Source organism: Echeneis naucrates, chromosome 13 (assembly GCF_900963305.1).
Source record: "Echeneis naucrates chromosome 13, fEcheNa1.1, whole genome shotgun sequence".
Classification (NCBI taxonomy): Eukaryota; Metazoa; Chordata; class Actinopteri; order Carangiformes; family Echeneidae; genus Echeneis; species Echeneis naucrates.
In genome coordinates this window covers 8,383,844-8,403,244 of record NC_042523.1, presented here as the reverse complement: position 1 = coordinate 8,403,244, position 19,401 = coordinate 8,383,844, and the positions used below count along the sequence as shown (strand labels likewise).

At 41.9% G+C, this 19,401-nt stretch overlaps 1 protein-coding gene across 2 annotated transcripts in view; it reads right to left on the bottom strand.

Annotated features, from left to right (window-relative positions):
* The window catches only part of robo2 (roundabout, axon guidance receptor, homolog 2 (Drosophila)), a 153,976-nt gene that overhangs the window by 25,505 nt on the left and 109,070 nt on the right, over positions 1-19,401 (bottom strand). For both annotated transcript variants that reach the window (XM_029517376.1, XM_029517377.1), the window contains 12 exons: positions 17,621-17,745; positions 15,613-15,784; positions 12,791-12,996; positions 11,809-11,890; positions 11,545-11,710; positions 11,206-11,372; positions 9,804-9,925; positions 7,830-8,061; positions 4,802-4,926; positions 4,539-4,710; positions 3,287-3,475; positions 2,411-2,437 (listed from right to left, as the gene is read on the bottom strand). In XM_029517376.1, coding sequence (XP_029373236.1) covers positions 2,411-2,437; positions 3,287-3,475; positions 4,539-4,710; positions 4,802-4,926; positions 7,830-8,061; positions 9,804-9,925; positions 11,206-11,372; positions 11,545-11,710; positions 11,809-11,890; positions 12,791-12,996; positions 15,613-15,784; positions 17,621-17,745 — 1,785 coding nt within the window. The remainder of the gene's footprint in view (positions 1-2,410; positions 2,438-3,286; positions 3,476-4,538; positions 4,711-4,801; positions 4,927-7,829; positions 8,062-9,803; positions 9,926-11,205; positions 11,373-11,544; positions 11,711-11,808; positions 11,891-12,790; positions 12,997-15,612; positions 15,785-17,620; positions 17,746-19,401) is intronic.

The window sequence follows — 19,401 nt, the reverse complement described above, 5'->3', positions numbered from 1 at the left end:
GTGTTCCTCAAGGAAAAGATACCTGATTAGAAGGAAAACTCATTTCATCTTTTTTATTTTGCTGCTGAGCCATTATCAGATTTGTGATTAAATCTCAACCAAAAAATGATTAGAAAAGGCAGAGAGCTCGTTAATCACCTTGAATTTCCTATCTAGAAGCGCAGAGAGCTGAGTTCCTGATCTCTCAGCTAGCAGGGCTCCCCAGAAGCCACACATGCGGCCTGTTCCATTACAGTGATCTAAAGATAACAAGGGCCACGCTTTGTCTGTGGTTGGTAAAACTCCACAGCTCAAAGTGCGACATGTCTGTAAAGGATGTATTTCATCTCTGCTCAACCACCATGATGACAAAGCAGCATCACAAGTTCTAAGAATGTAAGAACTTCACAGGAAACACAGAGAAGCAGCAAGAATTTTGGAAATCACCTTACAGTATACCGATGAGAAAAAAAGAGAGCTGCTTTACACAAGAGAGAGGAGAGCTGTTAGTAATTTGGCTCATTTGTTGCACAGATGGAGATTAAAGAGGGAAGGAGGCTGAACGTTTCTCCAGGTTTCTCTTCAGGTTGATTCCACAACAGGCCCAGGCAAGGGCAAGAGAGAGGGGGCTTTTCTGTGGGTGACGTTGCAACACAGATGACAGGGAGAGGAAACTCCTACTGTAGATCACAGAGGCTGCGCCGTCAACATACCTAAGCATACTTAATCCAATGCTTTTCTCTCGTGAACAGAACTTTAGGATTTTAAACAAGAGAAAAACAATTTACAATTTGTCTTGTGTGAATTTCAGATCGCGTCAGTTTATTTACTGCATTCGAGATTAAGCAACTGAATACCAACAGGTGGAATTAAAATACTTAGTGCTAACAATGGTTTTACTTGGAGAGAACAAACACTGCAGGTCTGTCTGAGTAAAATATGGCTTTGACAGCTCTAGATTTAGTTGGCATTCTTAATTTAGTCATAGTTCAAGCCATTTCTTTTTATTCCATAACCAACAAACTTGCTTTTAGAGAATTCTCTCTTGGTCGAGGGAGGACTGACAGAAGAGGGTGGAGGCGAGGGGAGACTATGCAGCGGGAGAGTCTCTGAAGTCCCTATCTGTGTTAAGGCACATTTCTAGGCTGCTGAGGAATACTTTCATGTCAGCCAGAGTGACGTGGCAGCATAGCTGTGCTTCTTGCCTCTGTGCATCCGATAAGCGCTTTCTCCAACATGAAAACAGATTAATCCCCTTTAATGAGCATTAAGAGGGATATATAATTTCCATCAAATCTCTTTCCTCGTGTCTGTGCCCCTCAACAGTGTAGTGATTTACCTCTCTTGTACTGACAGCTTTAGGAGGCTGAGACAGGACAGTCTCGATACATCAACCAGTTGTCAATACAGAGAAGAGCAGCGCTGTAGGACTCTTAAACCACGCTACGGCTCATGTTCTGTATGTGACCTCACCAACACTATACTCAACGCTATGTCTGAACTTGATTTGTGTTTGCCGCTTAAACTATTTTAGTGAATTGAGTTGCTTCCCACCTATCTCTGTGGGGCTTCCACATTAAAGCAATACATAATCTGTTGTTTTGTCTGAGTTGGTACTCTAAGTTCCACAGGAACATTCGTCCATAAGTCTGTTTTACCAAAAAAATGTATTTGTCAGGTTTGTCTGTAAATTCAGGATCCAGAAAGAATAAGACTTGACTTGTCAGTGAAACAGATATTGTAAAGAGGATTGTGGGCATCACTTTTTTCAATCTGTAATAGCTTTTTTTTTTCACTTTACAAACTTTTTACATTTTTACTTTGCTCGCAAGCACTCAGCAGACCACCCTCAAAAGACACATGGAACACATGCTGCACTAATCAACATGGCTGTAGTTGGCTAGTAAACAAAGAAATTCAGCCAAGGCAGCCAAATATGCCTGTCACAGTAGCTGGGGAAAACATTACAAGGACACAAAGAATAAAAAGACGTGAAAGGAGGAAAATGAAATACACCATCCAGCTGCTCAACTGATACCTATAAAGAACAAATATGTAAAATACAAGAACTGAGCTTGGAGAGGGAAAAAAAGGAACAGGATTATTTGAGGAGGACGAAAATAGACAGCCTTACTCTAAACAACAAGACTGCCAACAAAGAAACATACAAAAGACAAGAGGGTGAAACTTAATTCATAAGCAGAAACAAAAGCAACACAATATATGCACATATAAAAGGCTGCAAGTTGCGCAGGGATAAAAGTGGTCACGACCGATTACAAATAATAATTTTTCTAGTGGGTTAAATGTGCAGTTTAGATTTGCATTAGCAACGGCCATAAGTCTGACAATCCAAGCAAATATACTATAAGCGGGCAGGAGATGGATCTGCGTTTAGGTGGTGTGAAGAGACGGGACAAATGAACAGTACCTGCAGGGGTGAAGGTGAAGGACTGAACTGCAAAACAAGAAGACAGAGAAGTTGTGCATTAAAAGCCTGCAGAGATAAGCAGTGCTTGAGGGGTATCTGCACACTGGGGACGAGGTCGAGCCGAATCTTAGACCACGTCGTTACCCAGCGTGCAGAGTATTAGCCAGGAAAACAGCCAGCTCAGAGGCTACAGAGGTGTAGAGACGGTGGCACAAACCAAAGAAAACACACAAACACGTGTAACAAACAAAAATGAGGGCCATGTGTTTACATCCATCTTATAGTGACTGCCACGGCGCATTTTCTTTTTGACCTGATAAAAGTACAGTTGCCTTTTAATGGCTTCAAAAATATGTGTTTATTTTGAATTTCTGCTTCTCAATAGGAAAACGAAGTCAGATTATTGTGCTGCACAGACAACGATACACACACTCTTTAATTAAATCTTGTACCCTTGGCGGTGTATGCGGACTTGGTGGTTGCGGGTATTGACTGGGGTCACTCAGTAAGATGTCAGGGTCAGTGTGTGGGAGGAGAACTGGACGAACTCCAGCTTCAGTGACCAGCAGAGAGTCCAGTCTGCCCACTCAGCTCGACCACCCTAGGCTATTGACCAACACCGTGGGTGGATTTGTCAAAAACTGTAGCCCTCTGGATATGATTCATGCTGACATCTGCCTCCCTGTTGAGCTTTAAACACAGTAGCCACCTGAACCTCACTCCTAGCAGCTTCATCAAATCAGATGATAATGTAGTGCTAAAATATTCTTGATTTTATAGAAAAAAAAAAAAAAAATCACTACTATGTCCGATGATTGTTGTTACAACAACAGAATGCCATTGTTCATTTGGATTGGTGCCTATGACCATTCTAACCTGCGTAGTTGCTCAGGCCCTTCCTCTTCTTTCTCCTCCAGTACAGCCAGATGCTGAAGCCCATGAGGATGACCCAGCAGGCTCCTCCAATGCCGGCGATAAAAGCAGGCTGCTTCACTACATCAGTGATCTGCTCTGTGATGCTGTTGTTCCGGTTTCCATGTATGATCACATCCCGGAACTCCTTACCTGAGGGCACAGGCAGAAACAGGGAACCTTAATGTGATGTCGGTCTGGTGTATAGTTACCGGACGGAAACGGGGAAAAACAACGCTGCTGTGCATGATTTGCTGCTTCAAGGTGAACGTTAACACAATTGCCCATGTACTCCTGAAGGACCTGAGAAAGTCCCACTTTTTCACTCTACAGAAAAAAAAAACAACAACAACAACAACCCCCCCAAACACTTATGGATACATTAAAGCCACGGCTAGGGCTAAATTAAGCTCAAAGAAAGTACGGCTGATGAAATTTAGCTGAGATATTGACCAAGGATGCAGGACATAGATCTGAAGGATGTGCAGTGAAATATAACGTGCAGACTGAAAAAGACAAAGCCTAAAAGCTTATAACAAACCCCCATATGAGCAGGTTGTTTGCTTAGCTCAGCCTCTAATTCACTCCATTGCCGGTAAAACACACCATGTGAAATGAGGAGAGGATCCTGGTCTGTATTGATCTCCGATCGAGGTTCACCCTGACTAGTCTGCTTGACACTATTTCTTGAAGGATGATAAGGCACAGAGCCAAGGCAAATTTCCTCACACATCACATGGAAACAAATACACACCAGCAAAGATAAAACCTCACATGCTACACAGACATCCTTGTAAAGTTGTACTCATTTTCACATTACTGTGTGATAATATAAGCTAAAACACATCCAGACAGCCCCAGACCAAAACAAAATATGTTAGAACTGCAAGGTTAGCTCTGGGCTCTGCTATGGGAGATGGATTATGTGAGTGACACTGGGGAAATAAGAACATGCTACAGGCCAAGCCATCAGTTATGGGTCAAATCAGGCACAATCTGCTGCAGCTCCACATAAATCTTATGTCGTCAGGCCACATTTCAGAATGGCAGTGTGTTAACAATATATTTGTAATATATTTGTTTGGCAATTGCTTTTGCTTAAAGTGAAACTATATTGCTAGAATAATCCTTAAATCTGCTTTCTTATTTCTGGTGTTAGTATTACACAAAGCATGACATTAAAATGTTGTGACTGCTTTTTATCAACAAGTCTTACCGATGATTATAGACTGAGGCTCACTCTTTACTCCAACCCCTGCACTTGTGCTGGCAGCGACTTCCACTCGATACACCACTCCCACCTGCAGCCCACCAACCACCACAGAGCGTATGGCTGCATCCACTGTCTTATTTACATGGAAACGTGTCTCATTCCCTAGACACCAGATCTAAACCAGAGAGGGGGAAAACAGAGGTGGTTGGTTCCATTTGACTATATATGAGTTAAATTAGAATTCATGATGACTTGCTGTGACAAACCTTGTACTCTTGGATGATGCCGTTCTGGTGGTCTGATGGAGGGGGGTCCCAGGAGATGCTAATAGAAGTGCTGTTCTGGCTTCCCACAGTCAGGACTGTTACCTGCTGAGGAGGGGCACTGGGGGCTAAAACGGGAAGATCAATAATCAGATGTGTTATTTTGCAGTTCAGGAATTTTTGGGGCTAAAGGTTTTGGACAGAAAAAATGCTTGGACGCACAGCACAACTGTACATCTAAAGGCCAGAAATATGCACATACCAAGAATCAGACCGAGACAAATCACACACACACACACACGCACGCTTTTCCAAGGAATGTTATTCTTCTGGGATGGCACAGGTGGCTGGTGGCTGTCAAGATGTCTCATTAGAGGGGGATTTACATGAAGACCAGCATAGGCCTGACATGGCTATAACCCCGGCAGGCCAGCCATCTTAAACGTTAAGCCATCTTTAATGTTTCACGATGATTTAATATCTCATCCTCTTCTCCAGCCTGGTGGATTTGTGCTGAGAATACTGGTATTGATTTGTGAAATGACGTCTCGGTCCTATCAGGATGGAGCTTAAAGTGAATCTAAGACTTTGGGTTTGACCAAGGCAGGGTGTCATGTTGGTCTACAAGCTTAGAGGATGAAGCGTAGACAAGAAAGAAAGAGAGAAAAAAAAATTTAGGGACAGGAAACAAGGTGTCAGTAAACATATTGACCGATTGCATCGATCAGTCAGATGAAACTAAAGCCACTAGGTAAGGATCAGAGGGAAGCTTCAGAGAGAGGCGCATCTAAATGAATCAGCTCAATCCACAGGAAGACACAGGGTGGATAAAAACAAGACAAGTCCAAGCTTTCATAAACCTCACTCTGTTGTTATTCTGATGGTGACAATCTTCTGACCCCACAAGGGCTAACAGAGGAAAAATAAATAACAGTTGGCCCAACTGGAAATAACGTTTTAAAAATAATGTTTTCTCATTTCCGCAGTGGCTGGCAGGGGAGCAGCACCACAGCAGAATACTGACAGGTCAATTACTCCTGAGCTGCCTCTCCCTCACCTTGCCTCCATCCAAAATGGCACGTGTCACCCTGTAAATCTGTGCTCATCCCTCAGCGCGATTGGCCACACAAGCCCCAAGAGAGCTAGAAGGCCCTGGCATGGTGGAAGATAAATGTGTCCAATGATGAACCCAACACCTTGGCCAGATTAGAAACAATCTACCAAGGGAGCATCTGATCAGCCATCAAGCTCAGGGCTCTCCAACGCTGAATTACATCCAGGTAACAAAGTGGTAGATTGGTGCGTGGCAGCAATCACAGACAATGTCGTTCAAAGTTAATGTTATGAATGATTTAGCAGCTTATTATCATGCATATTTGTGCTAAACAATACACATTTTTCATTAGAGCCCTCAGAGGCTCCACTAATAGAGCCATTAGTGGAGTGATGTATGGCAGGCAGGAATGTGACCTCCTGTCTCATGCACACACATTGCTGTGTTGCATGATGAAAAACAAGGAGCACAAACATATACATAACCGAAAACAAAGTTAATAGCTAATGTAAAGCAGCGGTGTGGGTGGAAAGCTGCGCCTTCCAAAAAAGTACCCATCAACACGGATGAACATTAATCCAGAACAAAAGAACATTTCTGCAGACATTACCGATTTCGCTTCTATGTAAATAAGCATTATTTTGCATAAATAATGGGTGTCCTTACTGACTTCTTAAGACATTCATTAAGTGGGAATCAGATGGCAACCACAGTTCATTTATCAGACATGACAAGACTGTCCAGCTGGGGAATAAATGAATGTGTGAAAAAGGAGAAGGGAGACTGTTAAAAAGGAACCAGCATTAGAGAATTGAGCATAGTGTAACTGTCCATTCATCTGTACCTGGACCTCTTCTGGGGATTCTTTGATTGTGCTAGCTAATGGATAACCTAAGTTTAATCAACCCTCTGAACTTGACTTCTCTATCCATCTTGCTGCCCTTTTCCGAAATCCCAAGGTTTTTAAGAAGCCTCCAGCCATGTGTCTGACAGTGTATCAGCTATTTTGACAGAAATAGAAAGTGGCCGAGGTCTCTGAGGGACTGGGATGCAGATAGAGCAGAAGCAGGGGGTGTTATCAGCATTGGTAATAGCTGCGACATGCAGGTTCTGGAGGCCTTAGGGAGAGGCGGTGTGTTGGCATGTACAGGTTTACTGTATATGTGTGAAGTGTGGGTATTGGGGACAGCTGTGATGGCAGTCCCACTATGGCAGCGAGTACACTGTCTGGCCACTGGAGATATGGTACCTTTGAGGAAGGGACAATAAATGGGCCTGTCACTCTGGCAGGATGTGAACCGTCTCCTACGTATGCAGGCCTGAATATGTTGTGGCAAGAAGGTCTTTGTCTCTCTCGTATAAAGTGGGTGTATCTGTCTTTTTGTTTAGTAGTGGAACTGTCTATGCTTCAGATCATATCATCATTTCAATTCAGTTGTATTCAGTCAACTGGCGCTGGCCTCACTCACTGGAGTGAGGCCAGCGCAAGGCCATTGTATGCATTTCTGCTTTGGAGTTGGTCAAAACTGTAAATTCATCCAAATGCAGACCTTTGTCTGTCTGTCTGTGTGCGTGTGTGCGCTTGTGTGAATTTTGGGCCGCACTGCTCTTCAGCCTTGTCAGAGCATGTATGAATCACGCGTTAGGTGACAGATCTTCTTCACAGGAGGAAGTGTGTGTTGAGTCCAATCACAGCTTAAGCCTGTGCTGTGCTGCTGGATGATGGATTAGAAAAAGGTTGGCACAAACACCAACAATCATCAAAAAAAAAAAAAAAAAAAACGCACAGCAGGAAAGTCAGGCAGACAGGCACAAGTATAGACGCTCAGTTCTCTGGATCATTGGAGGGACCCCTGTGATATTATGAATAAAACCTGTGTCACTGATTAGGCCACATTTATATGGACCAACCAACAAGTGACTCACTATGTTCTTGATATAATCTCCAAGCATTGAGCAATATCGCCATGTTTGTACCTTCCTCAGTTGTCCGTGCTGTCCTGGATTCGCTGTCCATGCCTTGAAACTCGTTGAAATAAGGGCGGACCTTGATCTCATAGACGATGCCCTTCTTGAGGGCAGAAAGGATGACACTGCGCTCAGAAGGGACCTTTACATCCTGGGTCTGCCAAGGGCCTGGTGAAGACAGTCCTGATGACTGCCTGTACAGAACTCTGTAACCCTGGATGAACTGGGACTGACGATCCACCTGAGAAAGAGAAAGACGAGAAGACCGTTGCAGTATTTCAGCGCAAAACGACCTGCGCAACAGAGCCTGCTAGATACTATCAAAGCCAGCGACTGGATAATGTAAAGGAATGTTTTTCTGCAATGCACTTTTTCCCTCATAGGACAGCATGTGTAACACTTACGAGGCTGTTACTTGTGTAATGGGCCTTTTATCACCATCTATGACACATTTAGCCCAATTAACACCCTGACATTACCTCATACACACAGCTGCCAGCCAAAGGTATTCCCCCTCCATTAACCGGACTTTCTGTGACGCTACCTTAAAGGACGTATGCATGTCTCACATGTATTATACTGTAATACCGGCTGGTGACACTGGAAAGCAGGTCCCACCAAATTAAATGCATTGTGAGCATGAGAATGGTCTGCAATGGAAACACAGACACCCGGGGGACATAAGGAGAATTCACAACACAGGTGATAACAGAGGATCTGACGGAGAGACTGGAAGTGTGATAGCCCCTTGCAACCCACAAAGGACAGCTCCTTTTAAACTTGGGCCCATTTAGCTAGACAGAAAAAGCTGAATTTATGCAGAAGAGTGGGAGCATAACTCATTGTAATGGCTTGTTAACAGTAGAAGAAGTGAGCAGGGCTTTCAAGTGGGATATTAAGCAGCTGTTTTTCGCCAGTGTAGCCAGAGTAAATCAGCAAAATGGATTCCCTGCTTGGTGTGTGACTTTTATTAATGGGATGATTTGGGAATATAAAAGCTCCCTGAAAGTGGCCCCTCTGTTTACTGAAAGGGCCCCTGATTGATTAGGTAGCCATGTTTTGTGTTGATTGTATATTACAATCATAGAGCAATGCTTTAGCATTATATTAACACCAGGTCTTGGGGTGAGACTTATTACAGGGGTCAATAAACATGTCTCCAGGAAAACTGGTAATGTGGTCCATTTGAAAATGGAAGCAGGCACCCTATGCCACTAAGTGAAGGGTGTGTACAGTAAATATGTGCACTTGAGTGATTTATAGCACTGCAGTCAGAATAAACCAACGCCATATTTTGTGTCAACACGTTTGAATAGCCATTTTCTCATCATTACCATACAATCAAATCAACAGAGAACATTTTTAGTTGATTCAAATTTAATAAAGTTGGCCATCTAAGATTCCCAATTTTTCTGGAGAGGCAGTAGTAGAGGGACAAAAAAAAAAAATCACAAAAAATTGAATTCAACTACAACCATTAATTTCCATCTAATTTTATCTGGAACGTCTGTTTTAGGAGAAAAGCAGCTGAGGACATATGAAAGATTGATGAACTACCAGATGTCTCTGGCATCTCTTTTTATGTTCACCGTGGTTAAAAGAAACCATTTTCCACTATTTGATGTTCTGTTACTTTTAAGTCATCAATTGCAATATTTAAAATGCTTCAGGGGATGACCTGACTAAAATTTCCTGACATAAAACAAACGGTGGCCTCAAGGAGAATGTTCTTGGCTTCAAAGGGGGATCTTATGTTAACATCAACAACCTTTACAACTTTATGACTCAATCTTACTAAAGCAAAGATGGAAAAGAATGTAGAGAGATATGAGAACCGCAGAAAAATCAAATAATTTCGTCTACCGATTGCTCTTTCAGTGTAAAAACTCCAATAAAACAAATAAAAGTGATTTTGTTCGTAGAAGTGAAGTGTGACTTAAATATAGTTGTATTCAGAATGCAAAATGAAAAAAATGCTCTTACCGTCCATGTGACCTGAATAGTTGTAGGGCTCAGGACAACTGGGTTGTGCAAGCGAACTATAACCTCACCAAGCTCCTTCTGCACATGCCTGTGGTCCACACCCTGGGCTGGAGGACTTATATCTACGAGACCCCCCCCCCCAAAAAAAAGCCCAAAACAAAACAAAACAAAAACAAAACAAAACAAAACATATGAGACAAACAAGAGAGAGAGAGAGAGAGAGAGAGAGAGGCTTGAGAACAGCACACTTTCACTCCTTTCCTGTTTGTCTTAACTCATTTAGATATTTGGAGCAATGTCATCTGAAATGCATCTTCTCATGTTGTATCAAGGCATTTGTCTGGTTTGGAGAACAAAAAGGAGACTTGAGCCAACCAGGTTGTTTTGATATACCTGTGCTTACTGCAAACAACTGAATACCAACATTACTGAATGATTTCGGAAAGTTCAACCCCCTGACATATTAGATAGAAAATAGACATTATGACACAATTTTCCAACTCAATTCCCATTTTGCACATGCATTTGTATCAAGCAATAAAACCACACACTGACATAGTGAATGTGGCTGAAGAAAGCCCCATTTTGAGTTATTTACTGAAGGAAAGCAAGAAATGTGAACGAGGACATTATATGTACATAAAAAAAGCTTCATTCAGACAACTGAACACGGTCATGAATCACAGACTCCACTAATGGGCCAAGACAGGCCAAAGACAGTCATGAACAAGTGAAAAATCTATTTATCATCAGTGGATGTCATTGTCAATAAACATGTCCATATATCATCGCCAGACCTTCATCCTCAGCATGAGTGAGATGATGCAATTGAAACTGACTCAATTTTTATTTCCTTTTTAAACACACTCCTGGAAAATATTTGACAGTTGCTGTTTATGTTTTTTTTTTGATGTTTTGTTGCTTGGGATGCATTACATCAGTGTAATCCACGGACTCTGGGCTGTCCAGCACTTTAATGAAATTGTCTCTGGGCTTGGAGGCACTAATTTTCTCCTGTTATGATCATTAACATAGCAGGGATAGCACTAAGTCAGTTAGACCCTCCAAAAGTAGCCATGATTATTTTACATAATTGCTTAAATATAGCGTTAATGAGCTGGCCTGAGATGGAGAATTTGACCTCTAAACACACTGCAGTGTTTCAGAAAAGCTATTCTCGGCAGATTGCTGAGAGGGGCTGATGAGTATCACTTTTTGAAGGAGTGGAAAATGATCTTACTCTGTCAGTTGAGACAGAAACTGTACTCAGCTAAAAGAAAACTTCAGTGAAACAGTGAAAGTGATTATGAAGTAACCATACACATACACAAAAAAACAAAAACAAAAACAAACCATATATCATTATCTAATGTCTTTTCATCTCAATGTTAATGGAAGTCACCTTGTGTTCTGACTGGATCAGACATGGGACTCGGATCACTCAGGCCCTGGCCGTTGACTGCTCGGATCATGAACAGGTAGATAGTGTTGGGACGGAGACCTTTGACTGTGAACTGGGTGGTTTTGACATGATCAGCTACTGTCTGCCAGCTGTTGCTCACCGATTGACTGCAATCAATGAGAAGAAGATCAATACACAATATTTTCCTATCGCACTTTGGTGCTACATTGTAGTGCATGTAAGAGAAATAACAAACAAAAGAGAGAAGATAATATCCGAAAACAAACCAAAGCTACTGACTACAGTGATTGAGGGTTGGGAGCTGCTGCTGTAACACACCTGAAGGCTTCAATGACAAACGAGGACACAGGTGATGCTCCAACCATCCCAGGCTGCCAGGACAAGGACACGCTGTTCTTGGTGACATCGGTGACCTGAGGTTTGGATGGTGGACCTGGAAGCTCATTCTCATCATGGGTCTTTGTTACTAGCACACCACCAGATTCTAAAGGAGGAAGAAAAACAGGCCACTTTCTCTAATAAATATTCTCGTTGCAAAGTTTAAGAATGAGCTTTTTTTCCTGTTCAAAAAATTACTTGTACCTTTGACCTCCAAGAAAGCACTCCAGGACGTTTCACCACTGGAGCTGGTTGCCACACATGTGTAGATCCCAGAGTCTGAAAGCTGATACACAATAGAGTACACATGCATATATTAATAAAAGAAACACACGCAAGCATGCATGCACAAATACAGTTTAACAACTCTGCTACTCAAACCTTTAACAAAAGGATTTTTCACTGTAAGAGCAGGAAAAATAACTGAATGTATCTGATCACCTCATTGCTGAAACATTTAAAAGTGATGGGGTGATGTCTGAAGCTAGCCTAGGACTGGCTAAAGTGTCTGTCATATGCGAGTGCCTGAAAGTGCTGACACTAATTTCCTAACGAATTCCATTTTCTAGTCACCACCCTTCCATCAGATTTCTACCCCCCCTCTTTATTTTGCCACTGTCTCGCTGACCACAACAAAGCTGGGCTAATTAATTTAGGGTGGTCTGCTGGAACCCCTTGGACTGATGACAGCTGGCTTGACTCTCAATTTCTCTTAAGAACTTTGGTTGTTTGTTGGTTTTTCTCCCTGTGCCTTCCTTCCATTTATTAGATAACATGTCAGTGGTTGGCAGCTTTGTCAAGCATAATAGATATTCCACTGAGGCCTCTAAATGCAGAAGAGAAGATGTCAGCCTTTTAAATTTAATCTAGTCTAAATGCGTATGTGTGGACACACGTGTATGTAACACTAAGTGCATCTGTGTTTCTGTCCAGCAGCTGGAGTCCATCCAACCCTGCACAGCTGAGCCTAGATGGAGCTGGGAACTAAGTGATAGTGGCAAACAATTAAAAAAAAAAAAAAGGGGGCGGGGGATCAAACCTGTCAATTAATCTCTTTAAGGAATGAAATAGGACCAACATCTTAAACTGAGATACCAGCTCACCAGTGATAATAGTGAAAATACAGCACTAACTGTCAACTGAAGGAAAGAAACAAAAAGTGACAAAGACCAATGAAATCCTTTACCTTAATGTTTTTGATTTGCAGGCTGCCCAGCTCCTGCAGAGACATGCGGGGGTCCTTTACCAGCAGACTGATCCCATCCTTCAACCAGCTGATGGAGGGGATAGGCTCTCCTGATGCCTGGCACTTCAGCAATGCTACACTGTCCACCCCGAGTGTTTGATTGGACGGGCCTTGGCGGATAATGGGTGGCGGCCTGTCTGTGAGCACTGAGGAACAAAGGCAAGCATATGAGCAAATCTGCGTTACTCTGAAGTTCAGATGGTGTTCACATTAAATGCCTGATTGTAAAATAAACAGAGTTTCAACGATGATCGTAAAATGCACTGGGAATGGATGTGGGTATCTATCATAAAGAAAGCTATTTTCTCTGCAGGTCTTGTAATTGCAGCACTGAACAATGACCATATCCTGTATTTCCAGGAAGGAGGGAAGAAACAGCTGAGTAGTGTTTTCTAGTTTCATTGATGTGGCGGAGGGATGCTAAGCAGTTTCCAGTTACTGCCTGGGTAGCCTTATTTTTGTACACTACTGTAGACTCTGCGGTACAGTTTGGCGGTGAGACTCTTGCCTATTGACTCAGTGTGGTTCAGATAAATACTTCATTATGTGCAATGTGGGGCAAAATAAAAGGTTAATTTCACACACTGTGCAGAAGCTAAAATTGCCATATAATACTTTTAGATATAATATTTAACCCATCGTATCAAACAATCAAATAAATAATAAGACACCGTTTAATATTTCGTTCATGCCAACCCTGTGATAAATTCCATAAAAAGAAGCAAATGCATTTGTTATAATATGACAAAAAAAGCCTGTGGGTTCCCCCACAGGAATAGTGGGTATGTCAGAGGTGATGTTAGAAAGAGCTGCTACTTAAGCACACAGGCAGTTTATGTATTTAGAGTTGAATAAAGTGGAGTCCCTCTGGCTTCGCAGAACTCACATTAATTAGAAGTTATGGATTAATGATGTCAGACCTGCAGGGGCTAATTACCAAGTATACCTCGGTAACCTTTCAACACATTATCACACCCTCAATTCAACCCCTACTTTCTCTCTAGAAGCTAGATCTGACAAAAGAATTGGTTTCCAGAAATGCACTTATGCTGTGCTCTGGTCAGCTGTTTCTTTGGGTGAGCTGAGAGAGAAAGAGAGAAACCTAATATATTTCCTACCACTTGCCAAGTGTAGCATATAATTTCCAATAATTATATTTCACTAAATTTTTTTGTCTTGTGTAATATTTATATTAACAAAATTCAATTACATGAATCAAAGCGGATGATGTAAATCGTAGACTAAGCCAGGCCAGAATTTACAGCTCCTGCTACTAGCCCGCCACTGATTATGCTGAAGTTTATCTTATCTCATAATCACACCTGGTACGTTTTCTCTGCTTTCACCATAAGATTTAACATTATAAGCTTGAACAAAGCTTTTTGTTTCATCACTAAGTGGCCTCAATTGTCCTTGATTTCCATCCATGCTCGTTAATGGGTGGTTTAAGTTATTACGTTGAGAGAACAGAAAGACAGTAGTGAGAGATGCAAGTGCACAAGCAGAACACATTGTTCAATCCATGTGCTTGATGTGTCTGATGTATTTGTTGAAGGCATCTAGGAGTGACAGAGGGAGGAGGCAAGGCTCAGCTGAAGCCTTAGGTCTCTGGATCAGGAATTTCTCATTACAGATCTCCTTGAACTCTACAGACTGTTGTCAGAGCTTGGGGCAGTAAATCACATAAAGACTGCAGCAGGTGTGGCCATGACCTCACCCTGACCTTTCTGTACTCCTTCCTTCTCTCCCTGTTTTTCTTTTATACATTCCAAAATACCTGTCTGGCTTACAGTACATGTCCTTTGTACACTTTAAGCGAGAAAAGAAAAGAAAAGAAAAAAAAATCAAATCAAAAATGAGAGATTGAAATCCAAATCTCAGAGAATAGATATAAATATACAAGGCTGTAAATTGTAATGTTGCATTATTGCAGGCATTTGAAGGACACACCAATTTTGTCCCTGACAAAATGTTGAAAACAGTCCTCCTGTGGTGTTTTTAATCTTTCTGCTAGCAGGTACTTCTGGAGACATATAATGGGCGTCAATCTTGACATCACAACAGCTGTGCAGATCAGATGCTCCCATGTGTCACAGGACCACATGATTCATTCCACAGAAAACCACTGTCACTCACTCAATAATGCCCCCTCCCACTCCTATTCCGTGTCTCTGTCTGTTGCTGCCTCCCTCATACACATACTTGCACCTCACCCATTCATCCAAACACTGATCATTAAACTTGAAAGAACTCAAGGGCAAAGCTTTACTTCCATTCCAAAAGAAAAAGTAGAACATTTTAATTAAATTGTGCCAGGAAAAAAAAAAGAAAGACAGAAAGAAAGGAAAAAGCCTGTATAGCAAAAATACGGCAACTGAAGGTCATGGGCATGTTTACATTTCTCAAACCAAAACTGAATTTGTCTGTGCACATGGAAAAAAATTTGAAAACTGTACTTTTCTATATAACTGAATATTGAAAACGTTCAACTGTGTTGAAGGCCAAATGTCCATTTAAATTGAAGAAGATGAGAGAGACACTGCAGTTAAACCGTGCCAAAATTAAGAGATTATTTATGACTTGGCAAAAACGTTTAGTTGTTGAAATGTCTCGATGAATATAAAAGGGAATGAAACATGCATATTGAATATGAATCTATGTTTATATGCATATATTCACCAATTTCAATACATTTCCAATGCTGTTCAGTCATGTGTTAGTGTGCTGGCATGGAAGAAGTTACGCATCATTTTTTCCCTCACCATCTGTGACCTCCAGTTGAGCCTTGGCAAGGATACTGCCTGCAACGGTCAGGGCCTGGCAGATATAGTAACCAGCATCTGCCCGCTGCACAGATGAGATGGTGAGGTCTCCGCTAGGCGACACCGAGAAGCGACTGTTGGGCTGCTGGGGTTGGTTGGGAAAAAGCAAATTCTGCAAGATGAGGAACACACTGCCAATTAGTGAAACTGTGGAACCAGTGCAAGTTGGAAAAGTGACAAAACGTTCACACACATCACTATTTAACTCGCATACACTCACACATCCACACGAAGATGGACATGGCTATCACTGTGGAAGTATTAAAAATTCCTTCATCTCTTCCTCAACCAACCTCACAAATGGCACAACGTGTACACAATTGGATGATTTGATTTTGTTCTTAGGTTTGAGCCAAGCCAGAGGCTCCACTGTCTTATGAAGGCTACTTTTGCTCTTGTTGGCTTCATGACTACTTTCCTTTCTGCTTCAGTTCCACAGTGGTTTGAAGCTGCTCATTTACCCACAGTGATACATACAAGTTGAACTACAGTTTATCTTAACATACCCGAAGCTTAATAGTTGACATTTGAATGGTCTTTAAAATGTTCTCTTATCTCTTATTTTCCAATTTAAGGTATTTTATAGTTACCTCTTTTTTTTCATGCTTTGTTTTGTGCATTGTTTGAAGTGATTTGTTTTCCCTTCATATTTGAAATGCGCCATGTAAATAAACTTGTCTTGCATTAAGGGCAGGAAAATCAATCCAACATTGTTCAGAGTAAGGATGCAGGATCAGACGACTGATCTCACACACACACACACACACACACACACACACACACACACACACACACACACACAAACATCATCTCCACTTCTCTTTTCATTAGCTATGCTGCCACCTAATCCAAAGGCTTTCTTCTTTGTATTCCATTTTCCTTATGATCCTCCCAAAGGTAACCAGCCAACACATTAGCTGGATTTAATTATACCTAATCACTTTAATTCAACAAATTATGTTGTGTTTTAATTTAGGCTCTATGTATGTCCAGAACATGTGAGATATACAGTCCATTATCCTCAAGAATGAGAAAAAGCTTGGTCTGACATTTAATTACTGTCCTTAATTACCTTTAATTTGTTTTCTCAACAAATGCCTTCACACCTTCTACACATCAGAGGGGATGAGATGGAGAAGGCATCGATGAACACAATGGCAGGAACAAGTTCAGAGTTGGAGAGGATGTACTACTGCTTGTATAAAAGTGCTGGTAGTGCATTCAAAAACCTCATCTTTCAGGACAATTTCAGACATGCACGGGATATAAATCTCGACATGTTCAAAACATTACTCAGTGTTAGTGAGTCATAAGCTTTAGATCACGCATTGGTAAGGGGTTAAGTGGGTGACTATGACACAAAGTGTTTGTGTTAACATATAAGCATGTGTCTCACTAGTGTTCACTCTTATAAGAGGACTTTGCTTATAATTGTTGGCTTGCAGGCTATGTGTGTATGTTTGAACCTTAGCCAGAGCTGAATCATATCTCTGGCCCATCTACAAGCTCCAACAGGCTCCTAATTGGCACTGTTGTTGAGTGTTGTGAGGACGCCCAGGTATTTGAATGGACTATCTGCTTGAGTGAGGGATAGGCTCGTTCTTATCAGAGCAGGGTCACGGGAAACCGATTAGCACTTTGCCAGGCTGGCTGTCGTTTGGCGGCTCCTGAGAACAAAGGTGTATCTGTGTGTCGGTGGGAGGTATACTAATGACAGATAATGTAGTTTGGAGTGCTGTGTGAATGTGTGTGTGTGCAGGAGACTCATAAGCTCTGGCACTGTGAACAGTCGAGAGAATCCAAAGTGTGGAGTGTTGATAACACTTGACAAACATGAAATAATAAAGCATGCCCACTCAGAAAGCAATGTAACACATATTCACATGTGAAAAAGGAACAAGAAAATGAACCGTTGTCCAAACACCGTGTTGACATTTTTCGCTCTTACCTGACTTCCCTCCTTCTGCCAGAAGACTGCAGGCTGAGGGTTTCCTTTGGTTTCACATGGGAAGGTTGCAGTGCGGCCCTGAGCCACAATTTGGTCCCTTGGACGAATGACAAACTGGGGTGCAGCTGCAGTCAAAGGCCAGAGAAACACCGGTGTTACCAGTGAGACATAGTGAGGCAAAACATCCCAACTGGAGATTATCAGGATTTGGGGATTTTCAAGCAAAACAAGCAATAAACCACATGGTCAAATCAAAATGGGAGTGCTGTACAGAGCTTCCATGCAGCGTTATATCTAATTTTTGCTCTCTAACGGCTCTGAACAAAGGGAGTACACCAATGACCATCATTTCCATGGCAACCAGGTTGGCCATTCATCCAGGTGAGGCTGAGGCTGAATGAATGACGGCCATGGTGGCATTCACACAAGGAATCGCCTCAGTCACAATGGCATTAAGATCTGAGACAACACAAAGGCACGCCCATGCCCCAGAAACATCCAACACTATGAACAGGTACAGACATACAGGGTTAATTGTGTCTGACTTTCCATATGTGCGATTTATTTGGCATTGGGGTGCATCTCATATGAAAGTCAAGATATGAAGTGGCTCGGTAAATCAGATAAAGTTGTCTTAAATTTGAGCATGAGACAGCAATGACTGCTTCTGTGTTTGCTGCACTTCAACTCCTCTCCATCAAAATGAGAGAAGCCTTGAAAAGCTATCAAACTTTAAAATCCTGGTGTGAAGCTTTCTTAGTCAATATTCATGACTCCATCAAGAACCGGACCAGTTGTCACATACTCAGAGTCGGGGTAGAGCAAGATATTACTGACTGACAACTTGACAGATGCCGTTCGATAATAAAGAGAGAGTGATGTGACGCTCTTTTTGGCGTGGACTGTCACCTCTCGACTCCCTGACCAGAGATTTCCTCACATTTCCGGCTGGTAACTATCACGATTTCATCCCACATAAACAAAAGTTACACTGTTTAATACAGAATTTAGCCTTACAAAAAAATAAGACTTATTATATTTCAATTCTTAATGAACTACATGTTATCTGTACAACCGCTACTATATACAGCCATATGCTATTTGTTTTCTCTGAAAACGTCTGAATTTAGACCTGAGGACATTTACCACCAAGAAATTAAAGTGCCTCATTTACTCCATATCCTCAAGTCAGCCCAGAGTAGTCAAAGTCATTTTCCTTTTCATTAGACTGTTCAGATCAGTTCAAAAAGTCTTAGACAAAAAACTCTGAATTGTTGCAACGCAACATCTTGCACTCTTTCTGTTTATTTAGACTTCTTTGTAAGTCCTTTCACTGACAAGCCAGCTGGTTCCAGTGAGGCCAAACTCTTCCCATTTGGCTGGTTTCTAGATGTAATCCCTTCTCTGAGATGTGTATTTGTCAAAGATACACACAGTTGGGAACGGTACAGATGGTTACAGATTTACTGCCTTCCCGTTTGGCCTTCTGCGGCTCTGATATCTTGTGGCTCTCACAATGCTGGGCCTGAAACAGAGCTCCTAAATCATGCTCTGGCAAGGACCCAGTACCCTCCCTTCACTTCCTCCTCTCTGTTTCATCCCACGCACGGCACTACTAACTACCGGCTAAAAATATGGTCTAACACCTTACAGATTGGGCCCTTTTGCTATGCTGCCCAGCACTGTCCTTTCTCACACACTAAGTCCTTCTTTCCCCTAGTTCCATATTTATGATACCGACTTCTGCCAGATATAATGATGTGATGTGAATGTTCTTGTGG